This window comes from Phytophthora parasitica, assembly GCF_000247585.1.
Source record: "Phytophthora parasitica INRA-310 unplaced genomic scaffold supercont2.8, whole genome shotgun sequence".
Lineage (NCBI taxonomy): Eukaryota > Oomycota > Peronosporomycetes > Peronosporales > Peronosporaceae > Phytophthora > Phytophthora nicotianae.
The window spans coordinates 469,500-488,601 of NW_008648994.1; the positions used below are offsets into that span (position 1 = coordinate 469,500).

At 50.5% G+C, this 19,102-nt stretch overlaps 10 protein-coding genes across 16 annotated transcripts; 5 read left to right on the forward strand and 5 right to left on the reverse strand.

Moving 5' to 3' along the window:
* Positions 1-2: 2 nt before the first annotated feature.
* On the forward strand, positions 3-254 carry PPTG_05768 (hypothetical protein; the record flags this gene model as incomplete). Its single annotated transcript, XM_008899484.1, has 1 exon — positions 3-254. The coding sequence occupies one exon, from the start codon at positions 3-5 to the stop codon at positions 252-254; it is 252 nt and encodes an 83-aa protein (XP_008897732.1).
* A 480-nt stretch (positions 255-734) lies between these two features.
* Positions 735-2,819, reverse strand: PPTG_05769 (hypothetical protein; the record flags this gene model as incomplete). The annotated part of the gene is made up of 1 exon (XM_008899485.1): positions 735-2,819. One exon carries the CDS (start codon positions 2,817-2,819, stop codon positions 735-737), a length of 2,085 nt encoding a protein of 694 aa, XP_008897733.1.
* Positions 2,820-3,533: 714 nt separating this feature from the next.
* Positions 3,534-5,681, forward strand: PPTG_05770 (hypothetical protein). Of its 4 annotated transcripts, XM_008899487.1 has the most exons (9): positions 3,534-3,626; positions 3,702-4,188; positions 4,262-4,387; positions 4,443-4,543; positions 4,604-4,770; positions 4,840-5,002; positions 5,062-5,158; positions 5,231-5,388; positions 5,470-5,681. In XM_008899487.1, exons 2-9 carry the CDS (start codon positions 3,712-3,714, stop codon positions 5,534-5,536), a joined length of 1,356 nt encoding a protein of 451 aa, XP_008897735.1. In that variant the 5' UTR covers positions 3,534-3,626; positions 3,702-3,711; the 3' UTR covers positions 5,537-5,681. The 4 variants fall into 4 exon arrangements, with proteins under 4 accessions (XP_008897735.1, XP_008897737.1, XP_008897734.1 ...); XM_008899489.1 differs by having other exon boundaries at positions 4,840-5,158; XM_008899486.1 differs by having other exon boundaries at positions 5,231-5,681.
* PPTG_05771 (hypothetical protein) lies at positions 5,431-6,474 on the reverse strand. The gene is made up of 2 exons (XM_008899490.1): positions 6,329-6,474; positions 5,431-6,270 (listed from the first exon to the last, which is right to left on the reverse strand). Exons 1-2 carry the CDS (start codon positions 6,454-6,456, stop codon positions 5,619-5,621), a joined length of 780 nt encoding a protein of 259 aa, XP_008897738.1. The 5' UTR covers positions 6,457-6,474; the 3' UTR covers positions 5,431-5,618.
* A 161-nt stretch (positions 6,475-6,635) lies between these two features.
* PPTG_05772 (hypothetical protein) lies at positions 6,636-9,738 on the forward strand (the record flags this gene model as incomplete). Its single annotated transcript, XM_008899491.1, has 5 exons — positions 6,636-6,783; positions 6,849-6,895; positions 6,955-8,166; positions 8,223-9,338; positions 9,407-9,738. The coding sequence occupies 5 exons, from the start codon at positions 6,636-6,638 to the stop codon at positions 9,704-9,706; spliced, it is 2,823 nt and encodes a 940-aa protein (XP_008897739.1). The 3' UTR covers positions 9,707-9,738.
* On the reverse strand, positions 9,709-10,727 carry PPTG_05773 (hypothetical protein). Its single transcript, XM_008899492.1, has one exon. It carries the CDS (start codon positions 10,638-10,640, stop codon positions 9,744-9,746), a length of 897 nt encoding a protein of 298 aa, XP_008897740.1. The 5' UTR covers positions 10,641-10,727; the 3' UTR covers positions 9,709-9,743.
* An 816-nt stretch (positions 10,728-11,543) lies between these two features.
* Positions 11,544-13,084, reverse strand: PPTG_05774 (hypothetical protein; the record flags this gene model as incomplete). Its single annotated transcript, XM_008899493.1, has 1 exon — positions 11,544-13,084. The coding sequence occupies one exon, from the start codon at positions 13,082-13,084 to the stop codon at positions 11,678-11,680; it is 1,407 nt and encodes a 468-aa protein (XP_008897741.1). The 3' UTR covers positions 11,544-11,677.
* Positions 13,085-13,459: 375 nt separating this feature from the next.
* Positions 13,460-14,923, reverse strand: PPTG_05775 (hypothetical protein). Of its 4 annotated transcripts, XM_008899494.1 has the most exons (4): positions 14,729-14,923; positions 14,547-14,639; positions 13,942-14,484; positions 13,460-13,883 (listed from the first exon to the last, which is right to left on the reverse strand). In XM_008899494.1, the coding sequence occupies exons 1-4, from the start codon at positions 14,817-14,819 to the stop codon at positions 13,600-13,602; spliced, it is 1,011 nt and encodes a 336-aa protein (XP_008897742.1). In that variant the 5' UTR covers positions 14,820-14,923; the 3' UTR covers positions 13,460-13,599. The 4 variants fall into 4 exon arrangements, with proteins under 4 accessions (XP_008897742.1, XP_008897743.1, XP_008897744.1 ...); XM_008899495.1 differs by having other exon boundaries at positions 13,460-14,484; XM_008899496.1 differs by having other exon boundaries at positions 14,547-14,923.
* Positions 14,924-15,724: 801 nt separating this feature from the next.
* PPTG_05776 (hypothetical protein) lies at positions 15,725-16,069 on the forward strand (the record flags this gene model as incomplete). Its single annotated transcript, XM_008899498.1, has 1 exon — positions 15,725-16,069. The coding sequence occupies one exon, from the start codon at positions 15,725-15,727 to the stop codon at positions 16,067-16,069; it is 345 nt and encodes a 114-aa protein (XP_008897746.1).
* Positions 16,070-16,626: 557 nt separating this feature from the next.
* Positions 16,627-18,841, forward strand: PPTG_05777 (AGC/GRK/BARK protein kinase; the record flags this gene model as incomplete). The annotated part of the gene is made up of 2 exons (XM_008899499.1): positions 16,627-18,412; positions 18,486-18,841. 2 exons carry the CDS (start codon positions 16,627-16,629, stop codon positions 18,839-18,841), a joined length of 2,142 nt encoding a protein of 713 aa, XP_008897747.1.
* Positions 18,842-19,102: the final 261 nt, after the last annotated feature.

Below are 19,102 nucleotides of genomic sequence, written 5' to 3' on the forward strand. Positions count from 1 at the left end.
CGATGCAAGACGTCATGACGCTTTGGGTCACTTGCTGGCTGTATGTGCAGTGGCTGTTCGAGACGCACGGCTGGAAGCTGCTGGGCGCCGCGCTGCTCACCGTTTGGGGGCGTCAATGCTACCGCGAATATGCCGCGCGCCGCCACCAGGAAAAGACTCTCGCAGCCGCCAATGGTACGTCGCCGTTAACGTATGGGTTCAAGGCCAACAGTGACCAGCACGAGCACGACTCGTCGTCTGGCTGTCTGTCGTAGGATGATTTCCACGATTTCCCATGAACTTGAACTGACCTGCCGTTTTGTATCGTTTCCTGGACTTTCGCTCTTTTGTCGCTTTTCTTGCAGACCCGGCGCGAGTTGCAGTGCTCCAGCGAGAAACGGCACGTGTGCGCACAAAGCAACAGGATCAACACATCAAAAGCAGCAAAGTGAAGGTGGAGAAGGCAGCGTAGCGTGATGCCAGAAACGCCGAGAAGCTGTACAATGTCCAACGAGTGACATGAACCTACAGCGTCGAGCTCGATCTTTCCATCGCAAACTCACAACGCACGCATTTAACAACTCAGCCGCGTGCCTCGTTTCGTCAGGATCTCGTCGGTATGTACACCGTATGAAGATACAATCAAACTCTATTAGTTACAGCACAGTGTTCGGTTGAAGCTCGGAGCGTGTAATGCGTCGAGTAAGTCAAGTGTGTGAGTCAAGTCTGTCAAACGTGGAACGCATCTCAGCCGCTCAGTCCTCGTGGCACAACACCTTGGCGACGCCGCGGCTGCCGAACTCGCGTTGGAAATTCGTCGCGATCTTCTCGTCCAGTCGGTAGTAATCCGACACCGACTTGTGCGACTTGACGTCCAGGTCCACGATCGCCACCACACAGTCGAAGGCCAGGTCGCGGAAGCGAATATGGTGTTCAAACTCCACAAGATGTTGGAAGCGAGGCTTCGGTTTGTCTTCGTGCTTGCCGGCGTCGTCATTGGGGGAGCGACGCAAGCACAGCAGCAGTGAGCAGTCCTTCAGTGTCGTCGCTACTTGGAATCTCTTCTCTAATTCCTGGTACAACTCGTGGAACTGTTGCAAACGCATGGATTCCCACGACTCCACCTCTTGCAGTACATCCAACCCCGGTAGATGACTCAGCGCAATGCGTAGGAACGCCAACCCACGTGCAACACTCCCGTCTTGGTCCACATCTTCAACCTCTGGATAATCGGATCGCTGTCTTATCGCTGCGACTAACCGACCCACAGTATTGTCTTCACCCAACGACGTCTGGTCACGTTTGTTCTCTTCATCCAGTCTGTGCAACAGCAACTGGAGATGTCGAATGCCGTCCACTGAAATGTGGTCCAACAGCTGCATCTGCTTCAAGTCTTCGAGAATGTCCAGCTCTGTCAAAACCTGTGTGATCAACTCAACCACTTCAGGCATCAATTGCGCGTGATCTCGTTCGTGCTCGTACTCTGCGTTCTCATCAAAAGATAGTTCGTGCTCTGCGCCAATCGATTGACACGAATGACGGAAGCCCATGCGTTTCCGTCGACAAAAGGAGTACCGGGACTGAGCTGCACCTTTCGGCAGAGCATCGGCGTTTAAGCCCGTGATGACATTCACAACCTCGTCTTCTGCCGAGCGTACGAACACCTTGAAGTTATTCTGCGGTGTTCGTTGCAACGCTCGAAGCGCATGTCGCTTCCTTGCCGGGTCGTGGGAGAACAGATCCAATGGACAATACTGACTGATCTCTTCCACTTTGCCAGTGCGTTTCTTGTAGTGCTGATGCATGCAAAAGCGACACACACGTGCCTTCGTGGGGCTAACCAGTGGGCCTTTGGGCTTGAATCCGATCTTGGGCTTCAGTTCCACGCAGATATTCCGGAAACAGCAGTCAAACACGTTCCCTGCGCGGAACGAACTGCTCCGTAGACTCTTGAGTGACCGTGGCATGCCCATGCGTTGTAGACTTGATGTTAGTGGCTCGCTTAAAGCAGCTTCTTCCTCTTCATCGTCGTCTTCTTTATCCGACGCGCTGCTGACACTTGTACTGCTGCACACGACGTAGGGCTTGCCGTCAGCTTCTATTCCGTCCGACGAGTCTCCATCTTGATCGACATCATCGTCGTCCGTCTGATAGGAGATCGATTCTCGTCGCTTCATGCTCAAAGCCTCTTCTTTATCATCTGCCTCTGACTCCGCCTGCAGTTCCAGTAAACTCCTGGTCGACTGGAAGAAACTGGGCAAACTGTCGTCATCCGGTGGAGGCAGCGTCACATCTGGCAGCACCATGACGCACTGCAGCGAGACGTCGATCTGGCTCTGTCGCCTGTGTGCTGGTCGGCTTTCAAGTGCCAGTAGTTGCGCGTTCAGAGCCTGTAGGAAGCCACGCTCGACGTCTACCAGCTCCGCTACCTGCAGGTACGTGTTCTCTCGACGGCCAGTAGTAGCGTGTGCGTATTTCCCGTGCAACTGCTGCTCCAAATATGGCATGATCTCGTGTGTGGCATAGTCCAGCACCTGTCTCGGGTGCGGATAATGCGGCACGTAAGGCTTCTCGCCTGAAGCACGACGCTTGCTCTTCTTCTGCTGCTTGTCGGTGGTCGGCTGCACCACGTCGCACTTCTTGACGCGTAGGAGTTTGCCCTTGAATTCCAGCGCGATGGAGCTGGACGCGGCGTCTGCTGCCGGTCGGTGGCGGAACAGCACGTTAGCACCGCCCTCGGCAACGTACTTCCATTCGGAAGCCACCAGACCCGCGCACAGGCGGTGACGCGATGTGTCGGGCGCGACAGGAGACGAAGACGGCGGCTTGAGAAGGAACATCGCACCTACTGGACAGCGTTAGTGGCACTGCGCCGTTTCTATAGTGAAGCGCAGAAGGGCAACATGGTTTTTGAGACAGCTCAAAAAGGCCTCGCATGAGTTTAGGTATTGCAAATTGAAGTGTAAATCAGAGCGATTGGCCAGAAATCCGAGTGGTTTTTCGATCAACAGGGTTGATTATGAGCCGTTCTATTTTTTGCAGCGAATTTCTCTTGAGAAAGCGCTTGTTTCAAACCATCGTTGGCCATCGCATGACTAGATTGGCGACGGCAAAGGTGCTCAAGAAGGCAGAAGAGCGCTTTATCGGACGCATTGCATCATGCAAATATCGTGGAGGACAAAAACCGGTTGTCTCTTCATCGCAGTGTCGGCCGCTATCATTTTGATCGCGGGTGACAGCGCGGGTGGCAGCCACGTGCCTGTGGGTTAAACGTGGCAAAGAGCGTCAACAGGCCGCGGCCACGACAAGTGAATGCCCGTCAACATGCCGCGGTCACGACAAGTGAATGCTGCAGTGTGCTTTGGTGTCGCAGGTGTTGATCTTGCACTTCAGTTGAAGACCATCAAACTCCTTCTTATAGCCGCATGCATTTAACTTTAAAAAAAAAAAAGCTGCTGCGGACATTTTCGAGGTGTAACTGTACTTTACTGTAAAATTCGGTGGCAGCAGAAACAGAACTTTTACAATCTTTGTACAAGTTGCAGCATTCGGTGGCGTGACCTTTCGTTCTTCCCATCTGATTCGTTCTCAGAAGACCAGCGAGCAGCGAGAAAGCTCGAGTACTTGGCCTAGGATCCCTGCCGTCTGTAAGTGCTGTACGTATAATCTCCTAGTCATGGTAACTACATCAAAGTCTTACCGTTCTCTCCTTGTTCTCACAGAAAACGAACGATGCAGGGTCTAGAGGAGGAGAGCAAGCGTGTGTTGAAGAAGCAGCGGCTTTGCGTGGCACAGATCGACTACCAGATCGATGAACTGCTGACACAGGTAGAGACCACCAAGAAGCAACTTGAGGAGCGACAGCAGGAGCTTTGCCGCAAGAAGAATCGCCACCTCGCGACCAGTTCAGCGGGCGAGGGAGAAGAAGGCGGTCCAGACAGCAACAACAACGAAGCATCGCAAACCTCAGTCTCAACTGCCAATAACGGAGATGAGGCGCTATCAGATAGTGCAGCGCCCTCGTGTAAGGCCGAAGACGCTAAGGTTAAAGATGACGACGTGGCAGTTGAAGAGCAAGACAATGAGACCGAATACATCGTCAGGGACTTTATCCGACGGGTACGACAGCTGAACTTCGAGAAGAACGTGGCAAGCGAGCTCAAGGCGATTCACGTACTGCTGTCCAAGTACTCCAAGCAGATCGACAAGGTGGGAGTACATCGGGCTATCGTAGATGATAGCTCCATAAGCTGACTGTTTATGGTTTGAATTGAAACTGTAGAACCTCTGCACCAATATCACCAAGGTATGTCGGACCAATGCGCTAGACCAGAAGCTCGTGTGTCGACTAGTGGCAGAGTACCTTTACCAGGATGGCCAGATCGAGGCAGCAGATGCCATGTGCAAGGTGAGTGTGGATTTGATGCGGTTCTTAGACTGTTCTTGACTTTGTTGTGTTATAGGAGGCGGGACTAGAACTGCCGCCAACATTCCGAGACTGCTTCATCGAGCTGCACCAAATACTGAAAGCAATAAAAGAGCGTGACATGCAGCCTGCGCTTGAGTACGTTGCCGTACATGTTTTTTTTTTATGAACGTACAGTTAATTGATGGTATGGTGTAGCTGGGCTCGGAAGCATCGCAAGGAGTTAGGACGACTGGACATCGACATCGAGTTTGAGTTGATTCGGCTCAAGTATGTGGACATCCTCGAGTCTTCGCCGGATATGATGGACGCAGTCAACTTCGCCAACAAGGAACTCCCGTTCTTTCATCAGACCCACGCCGAAGGTGAGCATCGCTATAAGCCGGTTGGCGTGTACGATTCCGTAACTCACATTGAGATATATTGTTGGGCAGAGGTGGGTGTGCTGATGAGCTGCGTGCTGTACAAGGGGAAGCTAGAGGAATCCCCATACAAGAAACTCTTCAACGACACCAGATGGGATGAAATTCACGACGCCGTCATCCGTGCATGCTGCAGTCTCCGTCGTGTTCCGTACCGGTCCTACCTGGAAACATGGTACACACTTCGCTGATACTCGTCCAATCTTGTCTGCATATTCTAACCACTAGCTACAGTCTGTCAGCAGGTGTATCAGCACTACCTGCAATGCGGAAGCTTATGTCGGTGATGGATAGCAAGTTGGCTGATTGGGGAAGTATGGAAGAACTGCCCGTAAGTACTCTGATCATTTATCAATGCGCGGTAATTGCTTTGAAACTCACTGAATCTTAACCTTACCAATAGGTGGAGATCCCTATAGCGAAAGAGCTTCGCTTTCACAACGTGTTCTCCTGCCCAGTTTCCAAGGAAGAAAGCACGCCAGACAACCCACCATTTTTGCTGAAGTGCGGCCACGTAATTTGTCTCTCCTGCGTCAAGCGATTCTCCTACAACATGACCCGGTTTGTTTTGCCTCGTAAAGAAGTAGGCAAAACGTATGCGCGCAGATCTGACACTACTGATGTGAATGCTGGAATTTACAGGCGATTCAAGTGCCCCACCTGCCCTGTCGAACAAACGGGAAGTGAAACGCGTAATCTTTTCTTCTAAGAGTCTTGCTACTCTTGACTTTTGAGCCCGCCTGTTGCCTTGTAGCTTCTGCATGCTCCCTCGACTTCATTGATTATTTGCGCTATGCGAGTTGGAAGCGCTTCTCGAATAAATCCATCTCCGTCATGCTGTGTCTGATCTTGGGCTTTTTGGTTTTAGCTACCTTTTGGGGATTCCTTAACTGTCTTTCTTTGCTGTAGTCACCGTTAGTCTTTACGCTAAGCGCATGACTCGCTGGGATTCGTCGTGGAGTGCGTGAATCCGGTCGAATGACCTCGTACTGAGGAGCTCGCACCTGCTTTTGCCGCTCCTTTCGCCGAAGGATTTCCACTTGCTTCTTTAGGTCCTCAACTTCGTTTGTCATATCGCTAACCTGACGTTGCATTGTGTCCAAGTCGCCCTGTTGGTCGGACACGAGACTTGTCATCGCGTTGATCACGTTTGTCACATCCCGTTGGTACCGAGCTTGATGCTGCTTATTCAAATGAAGATCACGACGAACAAGCATCAGAGACTCGTGTTCCTGGGATGATTGAAGACCTAGCAGACTCGTCGGTGTGCCTGGCATGCTTGACGTCGAGCTGTGGACAGACGCCTGAGACGAACAAGTGACGAAGGGGGGCTGTGAACTATCGTTCAGGATCTTTTGCTCATGCAACAAATGCTTCCTCCTCTGCTGATGAGTTTTCCACATCACAAGTGAGAAGGCTGGCGTCTTCAACGTCATGTTGCACCTACAAGCGAAATCTCATCAAAATGTAGTTCATTCTAATATTTTTACGGGTTTTATACCATTTGCAGTGAATCCAGCAGCCTTTCCGGAGATCGATGCCACCCACCGCTGCATCCGTGATCGTTTTCTGCCCGTAGTCGTAGACCTCCTTGGGCCAGTGCAGAGGGACACTGCTTTTCTTGATCATCACGCTTGTTCTCCACCGCAAAACTCTTCCCCCTTGTGCCTCAGACCGCAAAATGCGGAATGAGGCTGAGATTTCCGAGTGCGGAATCCAACTTCAACTTTTGAATCAAGAGTGATGGTCCTCACTTCAACTTCGAAGTTTCACTTGCTATCCGACCCTTCACTTCACAATTGTGGAAAATGGTGGAACCACGCGGGGCTGTGAGCTTGGCGCAGGTAGAGCAAGAGCTACTCAGTGCGGAAGCGTACTTGACAGCGAGCCAAGCGCTGCCCCCTCCTTCAGTAGCTTTTGAGGCCTTCAAGGATGAAGAATCAGGACTGAAGCATGGTTCGTGTTGGTTGAAAGTTGATAGTTTGCTTTATTGGGACTAATAAGCGCGTATTTCCTTATAGAGGACTCGAATTTCCGTCGGAAACTGAAAGCACGACCAATACTTTCGGTAATTTGTCGTTATCTTTCCCGGTTCACGACTGCATTTAACTCTAGCGTTTGTTGTAGGAAGAGCGCCGAAGGGAGATCCTGGCCAAATTGTCGTCCGAGCGCCAGACTGCTTTGCGCACGCGCCATGTTGACACTGTGGCTGGGGATGAAATGGGATACCAAGTGACAGCATCGGAGAAGAGGACGTACAGGACACCTGAAGAGCGCCATGAACTTATTCACAAGCTGCTCAGTGAACGAGACACGGAGTTTAAGGCCGATTCTGGTACAGATTTTCACTTTGGAGAGGCCTCCGTTCACCCCATAGACGTTAGGCGAGGAGATGAATTGAGTGGGGAATTTCAGCATGAAGCAATTGCGAATAGAAGCCCTCCAAGCACCGTATCCGATGACAACGACGAAATTTACTATGCATCGGATATACTAGACAATACGACCGCTGCTGACATCCAGCCACGATCGAAGCTTGACTTTCTTTTCGAAGGGGAAGAAGCGCTGCAAACATCGGATCCTGGATATTCACCTGAAATCTCTCTATCTCAAACAGAATTCTCGCACATGGTGCCCAACAAAAAGACTGAAGTTGATGAACCAGTGCCATCGTCGCTATTTGCAAAGCTATTGCGGCAAGAACACGAAACAGAAGCACAGACACAAGCAAATGCTGAAATCATTCCAAAGTCTTTTGTTGATCATCACGACTACGCTGATGTGCCATGGGTGCCAACTGATGAACATCAAGAAGAGCAGTTTGTGCATTCGCAAGATATCCCACATATTGATCAGCGCCGAGCAACGACGAATAGACCAACAAGTCGAATTGAGTTTCTAGCGCAACCTCGAAATCAAACTTTTGCAGAACGCGAGAAACAGCGATTACTCTTAGAGATGGAGCAGCTTCGCGAGTGTACGTTCCATCCAAACGTACTAAAGCCTCCTCGATCAATCTCAAAAGCTAAGAACAAGGATCAGGGACGTCCTGGCACGACAGATTTCCAATGGCTTACTCTCAGTCCCCGTCAGAAGATTTTCAGACGTATTGATGATTCAAACGACAAGGAGAATGGCAGTCAAAATGTTATCCAGAGGCTGCATTTGGACGGAACAGTGCGCTACGAATTACGAGAGCAAGCTCGACAGGCATTAGAGGCTCAACAACTTCAAGAATGTACGTTTATACCCAAGATTAATCCAACGTCGAAGTCGATGTTCAGTATGGTTGACTACAAGCCAATTCACCATCGGGTTCCTGATCTCCAGCGCGCAAAGGTACAATGCATGTTACTCTCCTATATGCTGTATAAGCTGACATTCTCTGTGCTAAGGCTGAATATATCGAGCGCATTCGTGAGCAGTTGGACAAGGAAGAGTGTGGTCCTCTATCATTTACCCCAACGATCAACCCCAAGAGCAGAGAAATCGCAACCAACAGATTAGCTGAAAGAGAGGCCGAGCTTCAGGACGCAAAACATCTTAAAGTAACAGACCGTCTAGCAAATGATGCCGATGAGATAGCGGAGCGGAAGCTAGCCACTCAGGAATATTTCGATATGCTGAACGAGCAGCCATTCGCCCCACAAATTAGTGAGACCTCGAGGAAAATCGTCGAGCAAAAGCCCGAGTTTAAGATGAACTTTGTAGCACGCCAAGAGTATTTCCAGTATCGCGACCAAGAGAAGATGGAGGCTCTTGAAGGGTTTTGCGAAATGGAAGATACTCGAGGAGAGAAACTCACCTTTAAGCCGGATATTGGCAATGCAGACGGCGTGTTGAAACATTTGCGACCTGATCGGTGTAGCGAAAGCAGTCAACAGAAGTTGTATCGACTCACATACAACGATCAACGAGAAGCTGAGCTGAAGAAGCAGCGTCTGCGAGAGGAACAGTATGCACAATACACCTTTAAGCCAGAAATCAATCCCGTCTCGAAGGCGCTCGGCAGATCGTCAACTCTGGACGAGCTCTCACACCCCGTGATCGATATCCAACCTGACCCACCAGGCTCAAAATGTTCACCGCCCCAAGAAAGACGAAATGGTAACGATATCTCAACCAGAGTGGCATTGAGGAGCTACTTTGCCAACAAACGCTTCCGTTCCCGTGTTGCCCTCGAAATGGAGGAAGCAAGTAAAGCTGAATGCACTTTTCAGCCAACGCTAGTAGCATCCAAACAGCGCGATGGCTGTGCCAGCACAAGTAAGCTGCATAATCGAGAGCCACGATCGAGGACGAAATTGGAATGGCAATCGGAAAACCTTCTTCACCTCATTGAAGCGGAACGACAGAAGAAAGCAGATGAGATTGAAGCGAAACGGAACGCTCAGGAACTAAAGGAGCTGGAAGAATGCACTTTCAAGCCTAACCTGCACAAGCCAAGGACGAGAGGAAAGCCATCAGCTAATGGATCACCTTCCCCTCCACGAGGCACTGTTGCTGAAGAGGTAAACGTGCAGTTATATGAATTTTTAATCTTTTTTTTTCTTCTAACACTCTAATAATGTGCACACAGAAGCCGGTGATTGTTCGTGGCCTAGGGCGTTTTCTTGAGCTCCGAGACCGCGCTCGACAGCAACAAGCGGAACAAAAGCAGCGAGAGCAAAAAGTATTTGCTCCAAACACATCTTACGAACCGCGTAGCTATACGGTGCCGAAACCATTCAAGCTTTCAGAAACCAGCAAAGAATCAATTCGTCGACGACTAAAGGTGCGCGAGGAAATGCGCGCCAAAGAGCGACAAGAATGCACGTTTAGACCGCAGACTATTTCATCACAGAATCGGCGCGTCCTACAAAACTTGCTGAACAATTGAAGAATGAAACGTAACATTTGCGGTAGCTGTATTATACTTAATTGATTGAAACGTCGAATGACCAGTGCTCTTCTGTGAAGGCAGGTTTTCGGCACAGCGGACAGGTGGTGCTGGTGTTGAACCAGTCGATAACGCAGTCTTCGTGGAATTGGTGAGAGCACGGGAGCTTCACCATCGTGTCTTCAATAATTTCCTCCTCTTCCACGTCCGAGTCATAGTCGTTTAGACAAATACAGCACGTACGGTCCTTGCAATCCGACGTAGCATTCTCGACGTCTTCCAGAGCTAATACCGCAGCGGTTTGGCGACGGTTGATCTCTTTCTGCTGCGGAGGGATGACCATAAACTCCTCCAACACCTGCAGAATATCGCTGAGGTTGGAGAAGGCGCGAGTATTGCGCGACTGTGTGTCGTGTAGAAATACCGAGATGTCTGTGTACGCGTCCAGCATCTTACGCACGAACTGTTGCAGCTTCGCGCGTCGCTCTTTGATGATAGCGACAGTATCGCAGCGCATGTGCTTACGTGGGAACGTAGGGATTTCGAGCGATGGTAGCAGCAATGCCGTGGCCAGGGTGAATTCCTTGCACTGCAACCGCTCAGTGTCGTTGCGGAAATGCAGATCCCACTTCTCGAGTAGCTTGAGAAGCGTCTGGCGGAAGTAGAAGAACTCCGAGTAGCGCTTAATGAGTGTCCACTCGCCACCATCGGCGAAGCGCGCTGTGCTGCGGATCTGCAGCTTGTAGATGGTGAACTTGATGGTCTCGTAGTGCAGCACGGCAGTCAGTGTGTTGGTCTGGATCTCCATCTTATCCATATCGTGGTGGCGAGCTTTGAGCAAGCGGCGCGACGGACCGTCAAGCTCATCGACAGCCAATGGAGACGATGCCGCAGTCAGCGTAGGGCTAGCGAGGAAGGAGGATCGAGACGGCATCTTGGTGAGGGAATGATGATGTGTTGCTTGAGGTGGGGCCACTTGAGACGAAGGCAGCGAAATGAGAAGTGAAGGCCTTTGCAGCGGTGCAAAAGGAGACATATGAGACACGATAGGCGAAGAAAAAAGAATCCAACTTGATTTTACAAAGGAATAGTTTTTCCAAGCTAAATTGTTTTAAACAAAAAAACACTGACTAGAAATAAGTAAGGAACCAAATGCTGATTTCTGATTGGGGTTCTTTTTCATTAGGGAGATGAACCAAGCATGGCTATGCAACGCACGACGGAAGGTAGCCACCAATTTGCAGCCTCCCCGCCGTCCCCGCCGCACTCTGCGGTTTGTGCGGTGAGAGTCAATGGCATAGGATCCAGCTGCACGCCATGCTGTTGTCGGTGTATTCTAGGACCTGCACAACCTTATGGGCAGCGGTTCTCCAGAGCTGCTGCAACAATGAACAGCTTGCATTAGGTGCAGCATGGTGCTGTGCCGTATCCAGCGGTCTAAGCTATGTTTATTGTACAGTACCATGATAATGACGTGTCTGCATGAGGACGGCGTGCTGGGCATCGTGTATGGTGCGCCGTACTGCAACAGTCAGCAGATTACAATGACATCCTCACAAGTTGAAGTTGTTTTCGACGCCCAGATCAGCGATTTCTATACATTTCTGTATTTTGAATTGCACGATCCTCAATTTTCTTGGCTTGACTACTCATTGACATCTCGGTCTTGTCGAAGTAATCGTCACGATTTTTAAAGGCATGGACTACTATGAAGGCCTGTTGGCGTTGATAACAATAAATATAACCGATCTAACTTCCAGTAATCGAAGAGTTTGCCATAGTGGAGAATGCTGCTATGATCTGGAGTCTTACTTGCTGAACTGGTAGAATGATGATATGACCAGGCTCCGATACGATATTAATGTAATTTTATGTGTTTGGAGACAAATAAAGCATAGTCGATATTCGCAATGAGCAGTTTAATCCTCACCTTTTGTGTATGTGAAAACAGGTAGCACCACTTTCTTCTGTTTAGCTAAGAGCGTTGAAAATGTCAATACGTCCGTATCCGTACTGATTGTTGGGGAAATTTCGGTCTTGGGTCTTGCCACATGCATAGCCTGTCGGTGTTGTTAGCGTTGTGGTGACGGCCCGAGATTGTAACACATCCTTAATCTTGTCGTACGAAGTTCCCGGGTTCGCACTCAAGTAAAGAGCGATGGCACCAGTCACATGGGGTGCGGCCATGCTCGAACCGGACTTGAAACAGTAAGAAGAATCGTCCGTCCAGCAAGATGACAATACCAAAGCACCTGGAGCTGCGACATCGGGCTTCCGGAGACCTCGCACTGTTGGACCCTTACTGCTGAACGAGGCAAGACCGTCGTTGATATCGGTCGCACCTACCGTGATAACACTAGCCGAGTCACCTGGCGATGCGATAGTACCGCAATTTGGGCCAGTGTTCCCTGCAGCGACGACAGGAATGATCCCTGCGGCTCGCCAAGCGTTAATGACTCCGTCGAACATCGTGAGACCCTGGCCTCCACCCCAACTATTGTTAACGATGTGTGGTGCTTTTGAGCAGTCTTTGGAGGTCCCGCTGGGCGTCGTCGGACACAGCATGAACTGAAAACATGCTAGCAGATCCGATCCGTAGCAACCTTGAGCTCGACATCCCTTACAGGCCATCCAAGTAGCGCCCGGTGCCACTCCGAAGCCGAATTGACCCACCATAATACCCATGACGTGAGTGCCATGCCCCGTTGAATCGTACGGAGCAGGAGCTTTGGCTTCAGGATCGTACCAGCCGTAGCTTTGCCGATAGGAACTCGCCAGCGCCACGTGAGTGCCACGCACTCCTGTATCAATGGAGCCAATAACCACTCCTTGTCCTGTGTTCCCGGTAGCCCAGACATCTGGAGCATTGATCTTACTGACACCCCATTGAGCCGCAGAGCTTGAACTGGACATGGACGGTGTTGAAAGCACAGGCAGTGAAGACGGGAATATCATCTCGAACTCCACGGATTGCACTCCTGGAACCTTTTCAAGCTGCTTGACGAGATCGGGTGTTGCCTGCTGCACGTAAACCTGGTTCGTTATCCAAAAGCTCTCGGAACGTGCGAACGAGTCACCCACTTTGCCCAACAGCTCGTGTACTCCACGTTGAGACTCCCTGGCAAGATTCTCAAGACCGTCCTTCAACGCTGTCACGCGATGACCACGAGAGCTGAATTTCTGGCCTTTGATCTTGGAAAAAAGTTCATTTCCAGTTGACTGCATCGTGACAAGCACGTTGGCACGCTTGTGTTGTCGTTGTTGCGCTCGATGGTTGGTCGATTGGCCGAGCTCAGCACCTCCTCGACCAGCAGTCGTTGTTGCGGCCGATGTCCACGTTGGTATATCTGCTATCAGCCCCATTGCCACCACAGTCATTGCTGCTAACCATGAAATCCCGGTCATCGACGCACTGTTTAAGCCTAAATACTATTTGGACGAGAAGAACTTCCTTAGCTGGCAGTCAAAGGTGTTATACTTGTTCCCACGACCATTACTGCTTGAAATTGATAGTCTACGCGAGGACGCGGCACTATTCTTGGTGCTCTGGCACGCATGGAACCGGAATATTGGCGTCCGAATACGCAATGCGACCTGGAAACGCTTGCCAGTAATGGCTTCACTCACGCCACAGACTTATTTTAGGCTCAATAGCACCTAAGAAGCTATTAAAACAGGCAGCGGGAACACGGTAGGCTGTGAGTGAAGGAGTCTGTACTATAATTCACACGCATTTGACAACGAAAAGAGCAATGTCGGAGAAACAAGAAAAGTTTAGTATCAAAATTATGACATCGTGAGTTTGATTCAAGGTAGTCATCTCGATGCTTCACTCACACCGTCCTCGAATCGAGACCCTTTTTTTTCTCAAGTATCTACAAATAACGCACACGTCACATCTGCCAGAACTCGTTGAAGGTTTGGGCTTCATCCATGGCAGCTTCCATTGCTGCGCGGTCGATCCTGTCCCTGATTGTCCTGTATCTAGCGCTTCTGGGTGTGGTAGTAGATGTAGTAGTACTTTTGATTCGGCTTAGATTATTGCGCGTAGCCTCTCTTGGTATCATACCAAAGTGACTTTTAACCCTTGAAAAAGCCTTCGTTGCAGTGCGTTGCTCTTCTTCAGGCTCATTGTGGTAAATCTGCGAGTCGAAAAAGTCACGCCAGCCTCGTTCATCTAAAATCGCCACAAACGATCAGAATGGACCCACTATAAGCAACAGAACTCGCCTTACCATTAAAATCAGGAAGTTTAGCAAGCAGGAGCTCCGATCCAGCATCCGAATTGGTGCTTCCAATGGCATCCAACTGTCGTTTTTTCTCTCGAATTCCCGCTCGATACGTTCCAGCAGGTTCAATCCCGTCATCCAGGTTACTCCACATCCGCCGACTCGCTCCGTTCGGAGTCGTCGGAGTCGACACTTCTTGATGGTCACTACAGTCCTCGCTTGTTTGCGATTCAGTTCGCGAGCGACTGCACCGTCTCTTTCGGTTTCTACCTCTCACGTAGGGCAGCAATGAATACACCAGCAATGCCGCAGCCAGTGTTCCTCCAAACATTGCGGCCGCTTGGTTCGCACTCGTCGAGTCCGAAACCTGCTCTTCTGCTGGACACTGCAGGTGATCTGCAGCGACAGCAAATGCCCCAATTTCTGGAGGACACATGTCTCCTTCTTCGCTGGAACTGGGGCTGGGAGGTAGCACCGGAACTTCTAAGTAGAACGGAAAAGCTGCGGCGTGTTGCGTATCTGAACCTGGTCGGAGTGATAGACGATAAGCTGGAAATCGATAGGACAATGTTAGTTCTTGACTGGAGACTTAGGAAATGCCACGACTGTACCATAGTGAGCTCGATTGAGTTGCGATACGACGTTGACGTGTTTTAGAGTAACAGCTTCCTCTCTAACGCGTTGCCAATTGCCATTGGAAGCGTCTAAGATGAGTTCATTCCATTAGCTTATCAGGTTGACTTATTCACATTGAAATCGGGTATGGGTGAAAACAATACAAAAACGTCGCTACCTGCTGCGCTCTTGCTCTCAAGTCGGAGGTGAAGCTGCAGCTCGTCCCGTGGTGCGAGCGCGTCGACGGAGAACGCCACGGCGCTGGTCATAGTGGTGAAGGACTGGCTAGAGGTTCACACTGAGTCTCAGAACGACGTAACGGCATCTTTTCCGGCTCCATGTGTCATTAAATTTACGAGGGCACTGAAGCGAGGGATCCTAAAGTAGGATGGCCTACACTTTTGCAGGACGTCTGACCGGATGCGCATGAAGCCTTTTGCATTGTTACTAGTATTATCTTCGAAGCCGGATGTCTAACAGCATGTATGAACATGCTGTCAATAGCAATGTTGAGTTTGATTGTCAACGATCCGAGAAGAGTAAAATATGTTCCGACGTTGGTCGTTTGACTTAACCATGCGAGATGCCCGAGTGATGTGCAATTCCTTTCTTTTGGGGTCAAAAACCTTGGGTGGCCTCTGTAAACTAGGAACATCAGTGCAAGCTTGGCCACTTTTGCGGTGAGGCTCACGCAGGATCGGCTTCTGTGCTTCATCAGCGATGAATCATGTCATGGTAGCACCAAGTCTTATGGCCCGTAAGATTTGGCTTTCCAGGATTTCGCCAGCAGAGCCGGGTCTCCATGAACGCTTCCTGGCCATCATGGTGCTCACCACATGTCCAGCTGGCCAGCAGTTGTAGAAAACTTGATTGAATACCGGTTTCTTTTTCGATGCGTTTTGCAAGTTAACAATGTATCAAGGGTAATGCGGAGTAGAGCAGAAGGCCAGAGTTGGACTTCAATAATCCAATATAGCAGGACCATTATTTCTCCGAGACACAAAACTAGCCAAACACAATGCAGTGGCAATCCACCTACGTGCGTACGCAGCTTCTGCCGTTCTTGGCTTCTAGTGAAGCCTTCCATCGAACGGTCCCCACATGATGCAGCAAGTCGTCGATGTTAGTCATTCCACAACTAGCAGCCCCCTGTTCAAGTCATTACATAGCCACCATGCACCACTCCCGCCAGCCTGCCCGCGCCGTCTCCGCCGGAGTGCGCGCTCGAGCCCGTAAGTACAACACCAGCACAAGCACGAGCAGCTACTCGGCTGTCAATCTCGACGACGAGACCTCCACTAGTGGCACTACGGCAGTCGAAGCCCCAGCAGTCGCGCAAATGCCAGTGTATGAACCGTCGTGGCACCGCACGGGACGCAGCTCCATGGCTGCCGACGTGCGTATCCCGAGCTTCCTCATCCCGTGTTCGGCCAGTCAGCTCATGGATGCGCGCTACAAGTCGCGCAAGTTCTCGAGCGCGATGGCCGCGGACACCAAGGCCATCAGCCCCGCTGCCTGAGCGCTGCTCAATAGGAGAACCTCTGTGTGTTGCATTCCGTGTCGTGAAGATGTCAATGTCGAAACCTATTGTACACAATAACAACAAATGCACATTATTGCCATTACCCTGCAATAGTCGACAGTCATGACGCCTTCCCAGCTTGATTTGCTGTTCAAGTCGCACACTTCAGTTGAAGCGCAAAAAAATTGTGAATATTGAAGCTCAGATATGGTTGACCATACTTGAAGCCAATATCAGTGTTCGAAATCACAGCACCGCGTCCTCGTCATTCTTCCAAGTGCCCAGGCCAGGCCGCGAGGTCTCCACTCTCCACAGCTATCTTTTTCATAGCGAGATCAATCGCTCCGCGTCCTCGCGCTATTTCCATCTTTTCAAACGCGTTCGTGCCAGTGAAAGATAGAGACCGCGCGTGTCACTCATATTTAAAGTGAAGAAACCTCGCGAGTCAACGTGGCAGCGGAGCTGATATTTTTGGCCGCCCAGCACCATCATCGACCTCCATCCAGCGCAGTCTTTGAGTACTGCGGAGGGCGAAGGCACAGCAGGCAGCGACAATGGACGAGCTGCACGATGCCATCCAGGACGCGCAGTATATTGGCGCGGTGACCAACTCGCAGCGCGGGCCCACCGCAGCCTTCTACAATCCATCGAGCAATGAATTGACGCAGTTCGTGGACCGCCAAGAGCGCGCGCTGGGCAACGACTGGCTCGGTCTCGAGAATTTGCTGGATATGCCGCTAGGCTTCTATTTCTTCCGCCGGTTCTGCGAGGCGGAGCAGCATGGGAGTCAGAAACTGGACTTCTTAGTCGAAGTTACCAAATTCCGCACACTGCAGACGCCCGAGCAGCGCAGCATGAAAGCCAGGGAGATCTGGGACCTATTCTTTGGTAACGCTACCCCCGGACTTGCCGTTCATACCCCTACAAGGGAGAATGGCCTCACAATCTGGACACCAGCCACGAGAACAGAGTCTCGACTGCACCAGACGTCTCCCATCTCTCCAGCCACAGCGTCGACTTCCCCCGGGTCGGAATATTCCCCTTCAGCTGGCGGACGAGGCACCAATTTGCACAGTCCTCCTGTGGGTCGTCCCAGTCCAACACGAATGTCTCTTGGCTGTCTGGACGAGCTAAACGTGGCTTCAATGACGACGAATGGGATTGTGTTTTGGCGCAAGAATGAGTCCTCAGTGACTCGGGCGGACGTACGTAGCATCTTTAATAGCGTATCTACTGAGGCAAGCCCTCTTGGTGTTGGAGGCGACGTGGTGCAGCGGATAAGCGCTGTCTTCAAGCGCAAACAGGCAGATTCCGACCGTGGAGATTCGATGAATTGCGTACGAGATAGCAGCCCCACGAGCCCTACAACTAGCACCGTGTCGACAAGCGAGCTCAATGATCTGGGGATGGAGAGCTCAGTATCGAAACTGCGGAGTGACAAGCGTTTGAGCTCGGATTCGAGGATAAGTGCACTGACACTGTTCGATGAGTTGGAAGCTTGTGTACTCTGCAGTCTGGAACAATATCATCTGAAGGCTTTTCGAGCTTCTGCGTTCCACAAGAGATTAATCGCGTTCCTGTTCCTGCAAAAGCGACGAGTGAGTGAAGATGACTTCACTGTGCTCCGTGTACTAGGACGCGGTGGCTTCGGTATGGTGAATGGATGTATCAAGCGGACATCTGCGTCATTGTACGCCATGAAAGTGATGAACAAGAAGATGATCAAGAAGAAACACGCAGAGAAATTGTGTCTGGCTGAACGGAAGATCCTCGCTATGATTTCTTCTCCATTCGTCGTGTGCTTGAAATATTCTTTCCAGACACCTGAGGAGCTTTTCTTGGTGCTAGATCTACGGACTGGTGGCGATTTATCGTTCCATCTCAACCGTGCAAGATTCTCGGAGACTCAAGTGCGATTCTGGGCTGCTCAAATTCTACTGGGCATTCAACATTTGCACGAGAAAAATATTGTGTACCGGGATCTGAAACCAGAAAATATTTTACTTGACGAAAAGGGAAATTGCAGCATTTCAGATTTAGGATTAGCCGTGGAGGTGACTCCAACTCTAACAGGAAGATGCGGAACTCGAGGATATTGGGCTCCAGAAATGCTACTTCGAGACGAAAATGGGAACCGGTTGGTGTACAATCAGACGGTGGATTGGTGGAGCTATGGATGCTTAGTGTATGAACTTCTGTACGGTAAATGTCCCTTCCGGACATCCAAGGCGAAGGCTCTTCACGAGGACAAGCAACAGGCTTACGACAAGGCCACGTTGGAGCTAACACCGGCTTACGATCCCAAGTATTTCTCCCCCGAAGCAGCAGAACTCATCCAGCGTAAGTTACACTTACACTTTTGATTCTTTTTTAGTTCACGTAACATGAGCGCTAATCTTCTGACTGTCTGTAGACTTGCTGATTCGAGACCCAACAAAGCGATTAGGAGCGAAAGGAGCCGAGGAGATCAAGCGTATGCGGTTCTTCTCATCTATTGACTGGGCACAGATGGAGCAGATGCAGGTGCCACCGCCGTTCGTGCCGGACAACGAGATCAACGCGGCGTCACAAGCAGATATTGGCTCCTTCGACATCTCGATTGTCAAGGGTATCAAGCTGTCGGAGCAGGAACAGGCTGCATACAGTGGCTGGGATTATGTCTGCCCCGAGACGTTCCAGCGCGAGGCCGTAGAGTATCTCGTGTGGGAGGTCAAGCACGGCCCATGCACCATCGGAGCCAACAACAACTCGTGTTGCTCGATTTTATGACCACGCTAGGACAGAGAAACACTCACAACCACGAGTAGGAGCAACACACACCAGTATTTGTACGAGTAGAAACAAGGAATTGCAAGAATGGTACTTCCAAGTATATGCCAACAACAGCGTTAACGTCAACCAGCTCAGTACCTTCACACGTCAACATTTCCAAGTTGATCTGCCGTGCACATCCGCCATTTTTGATTCTCTCTCGACTTTGATAATTAACTTCAACCTTGCATAGCAAAGGCGATACCTCACCAAAATCAA

Coding starts and splice junctions, on each gene's coding strand:
- PPTG_05771 (XM_008899490.1), bottom strand. CDS start 6,456: ATGATCAAGAAAAGCAGTGTCCCTCTGCACTGGCCCAAGGAGGTCTAC. Junction 6,271..6,328: donor TGCTGGATTCACTGCAAATG/GTATAAAACCCG, acceptor TTTCGCTTGTAG/GTGCAACATGACGTTGAAGA.
- PPTG_05770 (XM_008899486.1), top strand. CDS start 3,712: ATGCAGGGTCTAGAGGAGGAGAGCAAGCGTGTGTTGAAGAAGCAGCGG. Junction 5,003..5,061: donor CGGTCCTACCTGGAAACATG/GTACACACTTCG, acceptor CACTAGCTACAG/TCTGTCAGCAGGTGTATCAG. Junction 5,159..5,230: donor GAAGTATGGAAGAACTGCCC/GTAAGTACTCTG, acceptor CCTTACCAATAG/GTGGAGATCCCTATAGCGAA.
- PPTG_05775 (XM_008899494.1), bottom strand. CDS start 14,819: ATGACCAGCGCCGTGGCGTTCTCCGTCGACGCGCTCGCACCACGGGAC. Junction 14,640..14,728: donor TGAGAGCAAGAGCGCAGCAG/GTAGCGACGTTT, acceptor AACTCATCTTAG/ACGCTTCCAATGGCAATTGG. Junction 13,884..13,941: donor TAAACTTCCTGATTTTAATG/GTAAGGCGAGTT, acceptor TGGCGATTTTAG/ATGAACGAGGCTGGCGTGAC.
- PPTG_05773 (XM_008899492.1), bottom strand. CDS start 10,640: ATGCCGTCTCGATCCTCCTTCCTCGCTAGCCCTACGCTGACTGCGGCA.